The following is a 17,794-nucleotide window of genomic DNA, read 5'->3' as shown; positions in this document are numbered from 1 at the left end:
TCAGTATTATATGTATGCCTTTAATAAATAAACTATCGCTTCCATGCCCATATCTACTGTAGCACATTACTCCCCGAGGTTCAGAGGTACTTCTGCTTATAAAAGAAAAAGTATTGCTTAATTTTTAGTGTTCTGTCCACCAGGGTACAGAGTACATGTAATACATGCTTTGTAAGCCTTGCTTCAAGGCTGGTCAGGGCAACCCCTTCCTCTGGCAGTCCAACAAAGTAACTAACAAAGGATAAGGCTGCTTGGTAACAAGTGCTTGTCTCATCTCCAAGCACTTACCAGAGACAAGTGGCAGCAAGAGGAATATAGAGGGATGGGAGCTTTGTATTATTAATAAATCCTCATGTTTTTTTAACATCTTGAATTAAGCATTTAGACTTTAGTATTTGACTTGACATTAGCCATTTTTAGCACTGTGCAACAAAATAACTTAGACCGGGGGTCAGCATGCAACCCGTAGATCTTGATCTACCAGTAGATCATAGACAGGTGACTGGTAGATTGGGGTATGAGCTGGCTGACATGCCATCCCAGTGCAATAGAGTGCAATGCAAAGGGAATACTTACTTTAAACTAGGGTTGTCCCGATACCACTTTTTTAGGACTGAGTACAAGTACCGATATTTTTTTTCAAGTAGTCGCCGATACCGAATACCGATACTTTTTTTAAATGTGTCCCCAAATGCAGCCATGTCCCCCCACATATTGCAGCCATGTCCCCCCACAGATGCAGCCATGTATCCCCCCATCCAGCCATGTCTCCCCCCCATCCAGCCATGTCTTCCCCCCCATCCAGCCATGTATCCCCCCCCATCCAGCCATGTATCCCCCCCATCCAGCCATGTATCCCCCCCCATCCAGCCATGTATCCCCCCCCATCCAGCCATGTATCCCCCCCCATCCAGCCATGTATCCCCCCCATCCATTCATCGTCTCCCCCCATGCAGCCATTGTCTCCCCCCATGCAGCCATTGTCTCCCCCCATGCAGCCATTGTCTCCCCCCATGCAGTCATGTATCCCCCCCATGCAGCCATGTCTCCCCCCATGCAGCGATGTATCCCCCCATGCAGTCATGTATCCCCCCAATGCAGCCATGTCTCCCCCCCATCCAGCCATGTATCCCCCCATGCAGCCATCGTCTCCCCCCATCCAGCCAGCGTCTCTCCCCATCCAGCGTCTCCCCCCATCCAGCCATGTATCCCCCCCATCCAGCCATGTATCCCCCCCATCCAGCCATGTATCCCCCCCATCCAGCCATGTATCCCCCCATCCATTCATCGTCTCCCCCCATGCAGCCATTGTCTCCCCCCATGCAGCCATTGTCTCCCCCCATGCAGCCATTGTCTCCCCCCATGCAGCCATTGTCTCCCCCCATGCAGCCATTGTCTCCCCCCATGCAGCGATGTATCCCCCATGCAGCGATGTATCCCCCATGCAGCGATGTCTCCCCCCATGCAGCCATGTCTCCCCCCATGCAGTCATGTATCCCCCCCATGCAGCCATGTATCCCCCCCATGCAGCCATGTCTCCCCCCATGCAGCGATGTATCCCCCCATGCAGTCATGTATCCCCCATGCAGTCATGTAGCCCCCCAATGCAGCCATGTCTCCCCCCCATCCAGCCATGTATCCCCCCATGCAGCCAGCCATGTATCCCCCCATGCAGCCATCGTCTCTCCCCATCCAGCGTCTCCCCCCCATCCAGCGTCTCCCCCCATCCAGCCAGCGTCTCCCCCCATCCAGCCAGCGTCTCCCCCCATCCAGCCAGCGTCTCCCCCCATCCATCCAGCGTCTCCCCCCATCCAGCCATGTTCCACTTACCTGCATCCCCGCTGCCGCCGACTGTGTAATACGGGCGGGAACGTTACAGCTTTGAATCGCTGTAATGATTGGCCCCGCGCTGCGTATAGACACTCCCCCTTGCTCGGGATTGGACAGTTCACCCGAGCAAGGGGGAGTGTCTATGCGCAAATCATTACAGCGATTCAAAGCTGTAATGTTCCCGCCCGTATTACACAGTCGGCGGTAGCGGGGATGCGGCGTAACGGCGGCGGATCGCGGCTTTGGTTGCGGCGGATTGCGGCTTCGGTTGCGGCGGTCGGCGGGGGGGGGGACGGCAAGTATTCTATTTGTGTATCGGGGCGGGGTATCGGCGTCTGAGTACCGCCGAAAAAACTCGGAATCGGTCCCGATACCGATACTAGTATCGGTATCGGGACAACCCTACTTTAAACTTACTAAATTTGGAGCTGTAGTAGGAAGCAAGATGCCTTCTCTGTAGTGCTGGCTCCTGTCCCATGTGGAGTGATACCAACTGCACTCCACCTCTTATCCCGAGTAGTCTGGTGCCAGCAGCAGGAAAGAAGAGATCTTCAGGTCAGTGTGAAGCAATGCACTGGGCATAATAGTATAAGGCTTCTTTCACACTGATGTGCTGCAGTTTACCCACACCGCGGGTGCGGTGCAGTGTACTTGCAGCTTTCCTACGGGTTAGCTGCACTAAGCCATAGACTTCTATTGTTTTCTGCTGGTTTGGTGCACTTTCTGAATGCAGGAGTTTTGGTGCACTTTCAGAAAGTGCACCACACCTACAGGATATAATAGAAGTCCATGGCAAAGCACATGTAATCCAGGAAAGCCACAAATGCTCTGTGCTCAGGGCCAGATTAAGAACATCATGGGCCTGGTGCTGAGGATTTTGGTGGGGCCTTTTAGGCTGCATTCACACCTCCGCGACAAGTAACGCCGCGTACGCGGCGTATTTTGCCGCGAATAGTGTAACTTTTTTTTTACAAATCCTTCCTATTGCTTTGTATGGCCGAACGCCAATGCCGCCTGAAAAAAAGGGTTCCGGGACTTTTTTTCATGCCGCAGGTGTACGGCGTCTATGAGATGTGAACCATCTCATAGACAGCAATGGGAATTCTCCCCTCCAGCGGCACGAGCGGCCGGCGTCGGGCGTTTTGTTGCGGAGGTGTGAATGGGGTGGGGTGTAATAAATAATAAATAAATGCGTGGGAATGACATGAACGCAGCCCAGCCAAGGCAAGTGACCAAAGGCACAGAACCCAGAAGGAAGACCGGGTGAAGATGGAAGTGTCCAGACCCCGCCTGATTCATCGCAGCACTGGAGGGCTCAGTCTGAAAATGTAAGTGTACACTAATGTGCTAATATGCTGTGCATACTTGTACGTTGTGGCATAACCTACCCCAGGGCCTCTAAAAAGTAGTAATGTCAGGAAAGTTTACTACCGCTTTATTATCACAGGATCCCAGGAGCCTCTCATGGGGCCCCCTACTGGCCCGGTGGACGGTGGCCCTTGGGCAGTGCCTAAGTGCACAGTTGCCAACATTTAAAAAATATTTTCAGGGACACTTTTAATCACAAAATTAAAGGAGTACTAATAATGGGGCAGAACAAATATGAGAACTGATATTTCCTTTAGTTGAACCAACAAAAGTGTGTCCATTCTAGAGCTGGTAACATTGAGGATATTCAGTATAATTTTAAAGAACTGTTTTTGTGGGTAAGCGACATAGGGGAGGAGTAAGGACGGTATATAAGTGGGAAGTATGTGCAGGTGAGGGAGAGGAATGTGGAGGGTCTAACAGTGGGCACTATGTACAGGAGAGGAGTACAAAGGGTACGGAAAAAAGCACTATGTACAGGAGAGGAGTGTGAAGGGTATGACAATGGGCAGTATGTACAGGAAGAGTGAGGGGGTATGACAGAGGGTAGTACGTACCAGAGAGAAGTGTGGAGGGTATGATGGGGCAGTATGTACAGGAGAGGAGTGTGGAGGGTATGACAGTGGGCAGTATGTACAGGAGAGGAATGTAGACGGTATGATAGTGGGCTCTATGTATAGGAGAGGAGTGTGGAGGGTATGACAGTGAACACTATGTATAGGAGAGGAGTGTGGAGGGTATGACAGTGGGCACTATGTATAGGAGAGGAGTGTGGAGGGTATGACAGTGAGCAGTATGTACAGGAGAGGAGTGTGGAGGGTGCAACAGTGGGCACTAAGTACAGGAGAGAAGTGTATGACAGCAGGCACTATGTACAGGAGAGGAGTGTGAAGGGTATGACAGTGGGCACTATGTACAGGAGAGGAGTGTGTAGGGTATGACAGTGGGTACTATGTATAGGAGAGAAGTGTGGAGAGTATGACAGTGGGCACTATGTACAGGAGAGGAGTGTGGAGAGTATGACAGTGAGCACTATGTACAGGAGTGGAAGGATATTTAGGGACTGAGTAGTGGTTAAGCGGGTCATACATGGATTGAAATTACGCCAATTATGCAGAGACCAGCCATAGTCAATCTATGTATGGGCTAGCTGGTTTTACACAAGTCAATATATTAATCAACTTGAGTACAACCAGCCTGTTTTTTGTTTTCTTAAAACAATCAGTGCTGCCAGCTAAAGTTAGCAACACTGATCATTGTACGCACTGGCAGAACACAATAACACTGCAGGAGTGATTCCCCCATGCACAGGTCAGCAGGTGAGAGGGTGTGTGGGGACAGGCTGGGGAGAGATACTAGTCAGTGGCTGGGTAGGCACTGGTAGTATCAGAGCCAGATACACACAGGTTACATACGCCACGATCGTTAGAGCGAGAACAATAATTCTAGTACTAGACCTCCTCTGTAACTCTAAACATGTAACCTAAAAAAATGTAAAGCATCGCTTAGGATACCAAAAAAAATTGTGCTAACTTAACTAACTAACTGTTTTTTTAATGAATGAAACATTTTTTTCCAAAAAAACATGTTTGAAAAATTGCTGCGCAAATACCGTGCTAGAGCTGCACAATTAATCGTTAAAAAAATTGTGATTTCGATTCAACCCCCCTGACGATCTTCAATGCAGAGTTTGCTGATTCTTTCATATAACAAGTGGAAAGACTTTCAGCTGTCAAAAGAAAATATCTGGGCAGTCTGCCAAGTTTTTAACAGGAAACATTGTAACTGACACTTCCTTCTTAGATCAAAGGGATACACTTCTGTGTGTAAATAACAAATCTGGGCAGTCTGCGAAGTTTGTAAACAAAATGAAACATTGTAACTAACTAACATTGTAACTAAATTTAACCACTTAAAGTCCAACACTTGTTTCTTAAGTTAGAAAGCAATATTTTTTGCTAGAAAATTACTTGGAACTGCCAAACATTATATATATTTTAGCAGAGACTCTAGGGAATAAAATGGCAATTGCTGCAAAATTTTATGTCACACTGCATTTGCCCACTTCAATGAATAATAAAAACCATAAAAACAAAACAGTGAAGTTAGCCCATTTTTTTTTTTTTTTTAATGTGAAAGATGATGTTACGCCGCAACAATCGTGAGAGAATCGTGATCTATCTTCTAAGCAAAAAAATTGCAATTCTCATTTTAGCCAGAATCGTGCAGCTCTGTACCCTGCAACATAAAAAGTGCAAAGACCACCATAGAGTAATTTTCTAGCAAAAAACAAATGATGATTTTTACATGTAGTAGAGAAGTGTCAGAATTGGCCTGGGTGGCAAGGGGTTAATTACCATGAGTAATATACAAATAATTATTATAAGCACTGTGATCCTATCAGTCTGCTGTAGTGTGTCAGCTTGTATTTATATTGGCCGCTCTGAATGTAGCTTCTGACAGGCTGTGCAAGCAGGCCCGTATCTCCGGAACCATAAATGATAGCCGTCCCATATTTTAACCAGTTGTGGGGTAGCTCTTCCCATGCCTAACCCCAAATGTAGGGTTTCTGTGACCTCTGGTCATCGATCTACAACCCCCCAAATTCGATCTTAGAAAAAAAAAATCTTAAAAAAAAAAATAACATTTTTTTTTTTTTTTTTTTTTTTGGGCAAATGGGCCCATCTTGAGAAAGGGGCCTGGAGCTGCAGCTCCATCAGCCCCATTGTTAATCCGGCCCTGTCTGTGCTGCACCTGTGGTGCAGGTTAACTGCAGGAAATCAGTGTGAAAGCAGCCTTAAAGGGGGCTCAGAACAGGAGGGGTTAATTTACATTTGCAGTTTGGAGGTTGTAAAACCCTATAGTTAAGACGTTTTTTTTACCAACCACCCGCACCAACCGCTCCCCCTTTAGCTGCAGTGGCCAGGGTTGTACACATGTTGCAGCTGCAGCAGAAGTTAAATGCCTTGTCATGGTTGGTAGAACCTGTCAACATGACCCATTTAGGTGAATGAGGCTGCTCTGCAAGTGCCCTTCAACCTTGTGCAGTACAGCAAACAAGGGGTTAAAATCAGGTAGCATTGTGTTGCTTTCTCACCACCTGCCCTAATATCTTGGACCCAGCAGAAGCATGCAGTTGCGGGGTGCTTGCAGAGTGCCCTGTTTACTTGAATTGGTCATGATTGACAGGCGGTAGTACCCACCAAAAGCAACAGGGGGTTTAATTCCCACTGCGCCATGTGTACACCTTTGGCTGTTGCCTCAGCAGCTAAAGGGGGTAGGGATTGGGGGCTGTAAAACCCTGACTCAACAGCAGGGTTTTACCACCCCCTAGCTTCATGTGTGAACAAGCCCTAAGGATGCTACTGCCGAATGCAATTAAGGGCTCATTCATAAGTGCAGCAGGCACTGCTGCTCCTCTGGAAAGCAATCTGAGTGTGTTTGACAGGTGGTGAGGAGGCGGTATGTTGCCTCCTCACCACCTAATTTAAACCCATAATTACAATGCAATGCACCTACTGTAATTGCAACACGATTGTATGGCAATCTGTAGACATGTGCAATTAGTTTCGATCTGAATACAAATTCGGATGTTTCCTAATCGCCAAATGATATAGAAACGAATAGTAGAAAATTTTGTTGAAATCCGTTAATTTGTTTTGGTTATTCGTTTTCTAACCAATTCCAACTTTTCAGAACAATTAGAATTCGGATTGGTCAAAAAACAAATGACTGATTTAAAATCTGTGTAAAGAAATAGCTTGTTGTTAAGCAGCGGGCTGGGAAGCTGGCCACCCACGTGCTTCCCCACTGACAGATGAATGTAAAGAAAAGAATGCCGGCATTGCCTGACAATGGAAAACTGTTTAAAAAAATGGTGTAGGGTCCCCCCAGTCCACACTAGGCCCTTCAGGTCTGGTATGGATTAAAAAAAAAAAGATGTATGGTCCCCTTCAAAATCCATACCAGGCTCTTATCTGAGCATGCAGCTCGGCAGGTCAGGAAAGGGAAGGGTACGTGCAAGTGCCCCCCTCCTGAACCAAACCAGGCCACATGCCCTCAACATGGGGGGTGGGTGCTTTGGGGCAAGGGGGCTCTGCCCCAAAGCTTTTTTCACCAAAAAAGTGTAAAAAAGTAATAGTCACAAGAAACAGTTTATCACAAGTCCTTTATTAAAAAATAAAAAAATTGTGTCCCTCGATGTATATCATCATCAATCACGAAGCCCGCTGGACCCAAAAAATAGCCATCTACCCACTGTGCGCAATGACAGTTGTCATATAACCAAGGGGCGGGGCCACCCAGCTATGTCACCCACGTCACTTTGTCAGAAGGGGACGGTGCCACTGGGTGACATAGGCGGGTGGCCCTGGCCTTTGCCTATATAAGAACTGTCAAAGCGCAGAGCGGGAAGACGGCGGGAGGCCTCCCAGGAGGCAAAGCATTTTTTTTTTATATATTTTTGGGTCTGGCAGGTGACAATGGATTTACATTGAGGGACACTATTTATTTATTTATTTATATTAATGGTTTGGTCAAAAACTGTTTCTTATAGTTATAATTTTTTCACACTTTTTTAGTGAATGGGTAGGGGTACGATGTACCCAATACCCATTCACATGAGGGGGGACTGGGATCTAAGGCCCCCTTGTTAAAGGGGGCTTCCATATTCCAATAAGCCCCCTGCCTGCAGACCCTGACAACCACAGCCCAGGGTTGGCGGGAAGAGGCCCTTGTCCCTATCATCATGGGGACAAGGTGCTTTGAGGTGGGGGCTCTCGCTAGTCCCCTCCCCTTTCCTGATCTGACAGGCTCGGTCTGGTATGGATTCTGGGGGGGCTCTACACCTTTTTTTTATATTTTGGCTTGGGGTTCCCCTTCAAATCCATACCAGACCCAAAGGGGGAGGGGGGCTCCAACTATTGTTAAACATTTTGTTATTACTGGGCAATGCTGGCATTCTTTTCTTTACATTTATCTGTCAGTGGGGAAGCCCACTGACTGATGATGACTCATAATTGTTAAGGACGCGGGCGGCCGGATTCCAGGCCCGCTGTTTAACAACCAGCTATTTCTTTACACAGAATTTGGATCGGTTGATCGTTTTTCGACCATTCCGAATTCTAATCGTTCTGAAAAGTTGGAATTCATTAGAACATTAATAAATTAAACAAATTTTAACTAAAACGAAACCATATTTAAGGAAACAAAACAAATTCTGAACCCAAACTAAATGAATTCCATAACAAAATGAATTCTAAATTAGTAACATAAAGAATCTATCTGAAACAAAGCGAAAATAAACACATTTTTCCATTCTGCACATGTTTAGCAATTAGAGGTTTAAATCAGGTGTGAGAAGGCAGCACTTTGATCTTTGACTTCTCTCATGTTGTTTAGGTAGATCTCCACCTCTTTAAGGTTGACTTAGGCCTCGTACAGACGACCGGACAGTCCGCTGAAAATGGTCCGCCGGACATGTCCGGCCGGAGATTTCTGTCTGATGGTTGTACACACCATCAGACAGAAATCCGCGCGTACACGATCCGCGGACCAGTTTCAGCAGACATGTTCGGTCGTGTGTACGAGGCCTAAGACTGTGTAGGGGGAAGCACCACAAGTAGTGAATCAGTTATGCTGCAGTGAAAGGAGCATGCTGATAGAAGAGATGAGTTCATCACTCTGCAGCTTCTTCTTTCACTGTCCAGTCACAGGCTGGGGTCAGAGGGGAGACCTGTAAGTATTAGGGTGCTTTCACACTGCCACGCTGCGCTTCGGCTGCAGCCCAGATAGCAAGCAATTGTGCTGCAAGTTTGAAAATTACTTGCTAAGCTATTGCTAGACTTGCCAGGCTTCACAGGTTTGTTGCACAATTGCAGCAAGTCTGCATTGCGTGACTACAGATCAACTTTCTTTGCAAACATTCTGCAAGTCTGCTGCAAATTCTGGTTCAGTTATGCTGTGCAATAGTCTTTCCACCACAGGGTTCACTGTGGCTGAATGTTTATGCTGTAGACTTGCAGAGCTCTTGCTGTAGACTCACTACTGCAACTTTGCTCTTGCTAGAGACTTGCCAAGCAAATTTGCTAGAAATTGGAAAAGTGTCAACTAGAACTTGTGCTTCAAGTGCTCTGCAAGGGTACAACTTGCCAGTGAAAATATGGAGCAAGCTACCAGACTTACAATTCAACACTGCCAGAAATGTGTGCCAAGTTATCCTTGCTATCTGGGAGTGTGGGCACACACCAGTGTAATCGTGGTTTACTTGCAGGTTAATAGACTTATATTAGAGTGGGTGTTTTTTGATGCATGCTGCATCTTCGGTGTGCTTTCAGAAAACATAACCAAAATGACTGATCTAATAGAAGTCTATGGGAAAGTTTAGGTGCCCTTAGGGAAATGAAAAATGGTAGGATTGTGCTGTGTGCCACAGTTGTGTAAATCTCCGGATAGACAAAAATGGCAATCCTTGGACAGCTAAACAGTTGACTATATGAATTTCATCTGTATATTTATTTTTTTGCTTGGAGTTTGGCTTTAATAATGGTAGATATTTTAATAATGTTCACAAACATTTTTTTCAGCACAATTGCATACAGTTAAGTGTCTGGGAACCTATAAGTGCTGGCTCATGTTTGCTTTTCCCATTGGTTTCATGATCTACCTATTGCAACGTCCAAAGAGCACTCCATTCTTACTTTTCTTGATCTGTTCTCCAAATTTCACAAAGTTGACTGCTCTGTATTAATCCAGACTCCTTTCTTCTTAAATGTAATAAACTTTTAGTGCCCCGTATTTTTCCTGCCCTCTGTTGGTTTGCCTCTGTCCTTGGAACTCTTCTTTTCTCATTCTTTATCTATGGTCTGTGCCAGCTGATTAGCTCATCTGGATTTCAGTACCACTTCAATGAAGATGATACTCAGATATTCTCTCAGGTCTTGATCTATTCATCTTTTTTGTGGCATCTTGCTTCTCAGTCTGTTTCTCTACATGAAATAATAATTACTTTTCTAAAAAAAAAACAAGTACGTTCAGATCCCCAAGCCCTTTTCATATGGATCTTATTTAAATCTCACATTCATTCAGTAACTACATTCTGTCGATTCCACCTTAAAACATGCATCCGTACATGCATAGATGAACGAAAAATGTACTACATGTCCTCATTATATCTTAACTTTACTATAATTAACAGCTGCCACTATGGACTGCCAACAAACTGATTGGCACCACTCCAATCCATCCTAAGCTCCCCTACTTGGTTTAATAGTTTATTAATAATTAATTTTATTGTTCCTTAACCACTTGCTTACTGGGCACTTAAACTCCCCTCCTGCCCATACCAATTTTCATCTTTCAGCGCTGATAAACTTTGAATGACAACTGCGTGGTCATACAACACTGTACCCAAATGAACTTTTTATAATTTTTTCCCACAAATAGAGCTTTCTTTTGGTAGTATTTGATCACCTCTGTGGTTTTTATTTTTTGTTTAAAAAAAATAAAAAGACCACATTTTTTATTATTTTTTTATATTTTGTTATAAAATTTTGCAAACAGGTAATTTTTCTCCTTCATTGATGTACGCTGATAAAAGCTGCACTGATGAGCACCGATAGCCTGCACTGATGGGCACCGATGGGCTGCACTGATGGGCATCGATTGGCTGCATTGATGGGCACTAATAAGGCGGCAAGGGTGGGCACTGATAGGGGCACTGGTGGGCATTGAGAGGTGACACTAAGAGGTGGCACTGATGGGTGGCACTAAAGGGCATTGATAGGTGGCACTGGTGGGCACTGAGAAGTGGCACTAATAGCTGTCAGTGATGGGCACTGATAGGTGGCAGTGATGGGCACTGCTGGGTGGCAGTGATGGGCACTAATGGGTGGCAATGATGGGCACTGATCAGCACTGGTAGGTTACACTGATAGGCAGCACTGCTAGGTGGCGCTAATGAGGCACTGATTGGCACCACTGGTGATAGGTGGCACTCGTGGGCATTGATAGGTGGCACTGGTGGGCACTGTGGGCACTGGCAGGTAGCACTGGCAGGTGGTAATTGTGGACACAGATGAGGCAGATGTGCCTCCTTCCTCTTCAGGACTGATGTCCCTTGCACATAAGCCAGTGATCGGCTTTTTTTTCTCCTCATGCTGCCAGCGTGAGGAGAAAAAAAAATGATTACCGAGCTTTTGTTTACTTCACGTGATCAGCTGTCATTGGCATGCAGGGCGGGCAGGGAGCGAGAAAATGGGAGGACGTCTATTGACGGCCTCCCGGAAATTCAGGTCCGTGCTGTAGCCGTCATTCGGCTATAGCGTGGACGCCAAGTGGTTAAACGCTGGTGAAATAGTACTAGCAGTCCTAACAATTGTTGCTGTGATCGTCCCCCATTTCTGTTGAGCAAGTCAGGCCAACTAATGCTCTTTTTTTTCTGCACCCCATTATTAACACCGTTATTCAAAGAGCTGGTGGCAGAAAATCCACTACAGCAGAGAAGATGTGGGAATTTCTCCAGGTCACAGTGGCCCTACCCCATGCACTCCCAGCATTTGTTTGTGTAGCATATTACACATTAGTCAACATCCATGAGCTCTGTTCCATACCTCATCTGTATCCCCGCTCAGCTCTACCTGTGTTATTGTTTTCCTATGGTGGGGCAGTATAGGGACTTGGGTCATTAAGGGAACATTACAAGGTTCTCTTCAATATGGCACTACATACATGTCCTATCAAATTTCCACATGCCATACTAACCACACTAATTGTGAACGTGGCCTCCTCTTCTCCAGTCTAGTCGCCACTTCACACTTTAAAGTACAGCCTGAATTCAGTGCAGCATCATTGCCACACCATCACAGGAAGCTACATTAGGTGGACTTCACTGCCAAGAACAACAGGAATTTGCAAAACCTTGCAGAAAGACAAAGAGAAAGCTGTAAGTGTAGATACACTTATAATTAGTTCTGTAGTACATATGTTTTCCATTGGAAGCCATGGCGCTGCTTTAAAGTGAATCTATGGACACAAAGCCAACTCTAGGAATTCCAGCCCCCCCCTATGCATCCAACCCCCTAAACCCCTCCAAAAAAAATTTGATTTAAAAAAAAAAAAAAAGCTTCAATACCTTTTTCACAATTATTTAATCCAATCTGGTGACGTCACAGGAGACTCCTCTCTTTCTTCCAACAGCCAGGGGCAGATATTCTTCTAATACTGAGCAGTGCGCGCATAATGACATGTGAGCACCACTCAGCCCTGGAGTACTGTGAGCCCAGCCTGCTTAATGTAATGCCTCTAGGGAGGCATGTAAATGACAGGCACAAAAGGACAACACCCTCCACCAGTAAAAATTGTTTAGCCTTATTAACGGCTACTTTTACCAGATTGCTTGGCATGTTCCAGAATGTGGAAAAATAGTGGATATACTAGCTAGATCAACAGGTAACAAACATTTTTATGGGGGAGATAAAAGAACAAACCAAAAAAAGATTTCTTCAAATGAACTGCTCAAAGATGTGCATTCATCCTATAGTTTAAACCTCGTCATTAGTCTTACAGTAGATAAACAAATATAGTAGTATATTTTTAAGTTACACCCGTGTTCCACCTATTGATAATAGAGGGGGCATAGTTTTAAAATGTATCTCCACCAAGTTCTTATGGTATCCTAAGCTACCCTTTTCATGTGCTATTCAAAGTGAGGACACTTACCACTAATAGAATTCACACTACACTTTTAGGTTCTACAGTACTTGGATGAAAACATATTAAAAGATGTTGAAATACTCACACTAGCCTTAGTTTCTAAGGGCCAGATTCACAGAAGAGATACGACGGCGTATCTCCTGATACACCGTCGTATCTCTGAGAGTATCTATGCGGCTGATTCCGCATAGATAGCCCTAAGATCCGACAGGTGTAATTGACTTACACCGTCGGCTCTTAGGATGCAATACTTCGGCCGCCGCTGGGTGGAGTTCGCGTCGTTTTCCAGCGTCGGGTATGCAAATGAGGTTTTACGGCGACCCACGAAGGTGCGCGCGTTCGTTACGTTGTCGCAAGTCTTTTTTTCCCGTCGCAAAGTTAGTCATGTTTTTTCATGCCTTAACTTTACACAGCCCATGTTAAAGTATGGCCGTCGTTCCCGCGTCGGCGTAAGTATGTTACGCACGTCGCCATTCACAAACACGTCGGGGCGCCGTAATTTCGCGCAAAGCACGTCGGGAAATTTACTAACGGAGCATGTGCAGAACGTTCGGTGCGGGAGCGCGCCTAATTTAAATGGTACATGCCCCATTTTAATTAGGCGGGCTTGCGCCGGACATCTTTACGATACACCGCCGCAAGTTTACAGGTAAGTGCTTTGTGAATCAGGCACTTACGCTGAAAACTTGTGGCGGTGTAACGTAAACGGGTTACGTTACGCCGCCGCATTTGTTTGTGAATCTGGCCCTAAGTACTTATCAATGAGGGCTGAAGTGATTTCAAGGTGGAAATTCTTTATTAGGGGTATCTAAAAACAACTCAGAATATAAATTACATAGGGATTTTTTTTTAAATGTCTGGATTGTTCTGCATGTTTGTTTCATGTGTTTTTATAATCTAAAACCATTAACTTTTTATGATGTTGAAAATTACCCTTTTTCTGTAAAAATGAATGATACTTTTGACACATATGAACAAATGCTTGGTTTACATTTACATTATAATTCTTAACCCTTGTTCTGATTTTTCATATTTCGAGAAATTCTTCAGTTCCAGTTGTGTTCTTGCTAAGTAAACAAAAAATCATGGGTATAGCACTATATCCAGATAACAATTTAGTATACCAATCAGGGTTCATATATGTTTAGAATTGTTTTATGGTTTATCAAAATGTTTTATGGCTCATATTATCATTTTTACACTTTGTCAGAAAACATTGTTTTGTAATACTATTGATGGTTGAGATAAGCTGCAAACCAAAAATGATGTTGTTTGTAAAAATGCAGTATCTTCAATTCACTTTAAGAACATAAATCTGCAACAAAAAAACTGTGAATAGAGGTTTCAATGTTGCCTCCAGCAATGAAACTGCTGATTCTTGTGAGTGGCATCACAAAAGAAGCATAGGAGACTTCAGTGCCAGGGGCTCTGTTTCTGTATAATCAAAAAAGAGAAATGCATTTGGTGCCTTTGAATATACAGCAATAGCTTTTTCTTCTTGTTGCCACAAGACATTAATACAATTATTTGGCACTTACATATCCATGGATCCATAATTTCAACCACATTGTAACAGAAGAGGTGGACCTGAACTGACAGAAATGGAAGGAGGAGTAGATGGGAGAGAGGGAGGGAAGGAGGGAAGTAGAGAGCGGCTGTGTAATGGAAAGCGAGAGAAAAGGCTATGAACGTACACAGGCACATCAACAGAGGATGCAAAGTCTGCCTTGCCTGTAAGAAGAGCTTTTGAGAGTGCAGCTCTGGGCAATATATGCCCCTTCTATGTCTTTTTCTGATTCTAGTGCGACATTTCTTCTGAATGAGGTAACCATTCGCCTTTTTTAACTGCCTTAGGGGGAAGGTTGGGGCTGATGTGGATGAGGGGCTGAGGGTAAAATCTATCTGTGGTACACGGCTCTCCTTTCGGGATGTGCAGTGAGCCATAGCGCGCCTAATGCTTTTGAGAAAGCTTTCCCTTTTTCAGGATAATAAAGAAAAATTAAGCAGGAGAGGGTAAACATTAGTATGAAAAGCCTTACATAAAAGAATATTGAAAAGGGAGATTTTTAGAAAAATAAAAAAATCGACCTCATGAAGGAGATAATTATGAGTTAGGTGCAATGGTTTACAAAAAAATGGGATTGTAAAGTAATTGTAGCTCAAGGGTTTATGGTTTAAAAAAATAAAATGAAAAACACAATATTTTACGTAAAGGCTAAATGACTGATTTTTCTGGTAAGAACAAGGTTACTGAATGTATCATGGAAAACAGGTGAAAACCTGAGAAAATACAAACACAAATGTGCATAGATATAGTGTATGTGTGTGTCTATGTGGGTACATATATCTGTGGGTACACTGAATGGCAACGCAATAATGGGAAAATGACAGAAGGCTTCGATAAATAACAAATGAAGTTGATTTAGCACTCAACACACAGGACTGACAAAAGATAGAATGAAAAATAATCAGACATGACTGATTCTGGGAAGGCTGGCTGCTTGTCACGGTGACTGGTTAGAGCAAAGCTATGGGATGGTTGTTGTTAACTGTTACCTACAGAATTCTTTAACCTTGTCTACTGTATGTGCGCTCAAACCAGGCAGCCTGAAGTAGTAAATATTACTGAATCTTACGTAATGCCCCTTGCCTGATTTCATGGTCTACCCTCTGTTGTCTTATACGGTTTTAAATATTTTCTCATAATAGCATTGCTTTTTTTACCCCTATCTGACATCAGACTGTCATCATGGCGTCCTGCTCAGCTAATCTTATAGAATGGAAAGCTGAGAACATTTGACTACTTATTTATTTGCTTCCTTATCTAAACCTACAGATTACAGATGGAAGGCCCAGGCTGTGTTTCTCTGTTAGATTATAATTATGTTGCCTATAGCATAGTTGACTAGTACTTGTTCAGTGGACTGTAGGCTTTTTGTACGTCTGTATGTTTTGGTTTTGGTTATTTTCACCAGCCTCAACTTAAACATAATGGTGTACAGTATTCCAACTATTGAGAAAATGGTTAAGGTTTAGTCTTGAAAAAAAATATTGTTAAATATCATACATGAATAGAAACACTGCCATTAGGTTGATCTTGGATGGCAACACATGTCTTGCTTTTTACTTTAAAGGCCATGTCCATAAGGTGAGTGTAGCTAATAATGGGTTAGGTAAAGAAGGCCTTTCTGAAATAAGAAATGTAAACTGTAAGGGTAGATTTATACATGCATCTAAATCTCCCTTTCCTCTGAAGCCTTATCTACATTTGGATAGCGCTCCAGAGGCTACTGACAGGCGGTGAGAAAGTAATGTGATGGCCCCTCATCACCTGTTTTATCCCCATTTTTGCTGAAAAACATGCATTAGGGCATTTGCGGCGCATCCCCATTTGTTTCAGTGTGTAGCGTTTGCTGGGCTTGTCACCCGCCAATTTCTACATTTCAAACTTTAAACACGCCGCTCTCTATTGCCACTTAGAGGAGGAGGACCAGCTGGCAGTTGGAGAAACCACAGCTTTTACCATCTCCTCCCTACCACATGTCTAAATGAAACCTAAATGAGGGTCAAGTTTTAACTGGGATATCTATCAATGTTCTTGAGTGCGCTCTATAATGATACCCCAGATATGGGTATCCATAAGTTTTCCTGAGTGAGGTACCACTAGGTGGTGGTGTCTCAGGTACCAGGTGCCTTAGGCCTCGTACACACGACCGAACATGTCCGCTGAAACTGGTCCGTCGGACCAGTTTCAGCAGACATGTTCGGTCGTGTGTAGGGCCGACCGGACAATTTTCCGGCCGACCGGACAGGTTTCCAGCGGACAAATGTTTCTTAGCATGCTAAGAAACATGTCCGCTGGAAGCCTGTCCGCCGGACATGTCCGATGGTCAGTACGACTCATCGGACATGTTCGCTGGCCCGAGAACCCGCGCATTACGTCGAAGTGATTCGACGCATGCGTGGAAGCATTGAACTTCCGGGTTCGTGCACGTCGCCGTCACGTCACCGCGTATTCTGTCCGCGGGGATTTTGGTTTGATGGTGTGTACAACCATCAGACCAAAATCTGCTAGCAGACATGTCCGATGAAAACGGTCCGCAGACCGTTTTCATCGGACAGGTCCGCTCGTCTGTACGAGGCCTGAATGTTAGGATTGGCTTGCTTGAAGTGGGGTCCTTTTGTTGGTGGTGCACAAGAATCGATCCTTTTAAGACTAGAGTGTATAGCTGCACAAATGATAAGTAACGAGCAGTCTATGTGGAACTGGGTGTAGCAAGGAGTTAAGTGTTGTATCACTTCTCATTATGCCTGGCAGGTGACAGGTCCGGTTCCACATGCTTGGCGGTTGGCAGTTCCAGACTTTAGGTCCCAGAGGCTCAGTCTCTCACCTCTGGCCCACTCATGTGGCTCGGTATCCTAGCTCTGGTTCCCATACTGTGCAGTCTATGGCAAGTTCTGGCAGCAGGTCTAACCTCCCTCTGATGCAGGCAAACAGGCTCAGGCAGCAAGTCTCCTCTGTTTCACTCTCTCCCTCATGTAGCTGGGGCACGTCCTGCAACAGGTCTCCTCAGCGTGGCTTCCCTCCGCAAAAGCCACTCAGTATCCCGAGATAGACTCGGCTCTTAGCTCAGCAGTGGTTTTTGGCTCCTGAAGATTTATATCCATCTGTCCCCCATTCACTTGTATTGAGCTGCCCCGCCAGAGAACTACAAATCCCAGCATCCTTTGTGGCATCCTCCCCCGGTTTCTGATTGGATCAGATCCACCACTGCCAGAGGGAGCAGGAAGAAAAGAGCCAAGAATGGCAACAGCCTGCTCTCACAGATCCAGGCAGGGGGGGAGCAGGAAGTCTGAGTACAGGGACAGGCACATCCCCGCAGTT

The 17,794-nt window shown here is 44.9% G+C and overlaps 1 protein-coding gene across 1 annotated transcript in view; it reads left to right on the top strand.

Annotated features, from left to right (window-relative positions):
• Positions 1 to 14,534: 14,534 nt before the first annotated feature.
• Positions 14,535 to 17,794, top strand: part of CACNB3 (calcium voltage-gated channel auxiliary subunit beta 3) — a 264,611-nt gene continuing 261,351 nt past the window's right edge. The window contains exon 1 of the mRNA XM_040341192.1: positions 14,535 to 14,733. Within this exon, the coding sequence (XP_040197126.1) occupies positions 14,692 to 14,733 (42 nt within the window). The 5' untranslated portion in view covers positions 14,535 to 14,691. The remainder of the gene's footprint in view (positions 14,734 to 17,794) is intronic.

Source organism: Rana temporaria, chromosome 2 (assembly GCF_905171775.1).
Source record: "Rana temporaria chromosome 2, aRanTem1.1, whole genome shotgun sequence".
NCBI lineage: Eukaryota > Metazoa > Chordata > Amphibia > Anura > Ranidae > Rana > Rana temporaria.
Note: the sequence above shows the minus strand (reverse complement) of the source record. Positions and strands in the feature narration are given on the sequence as shown.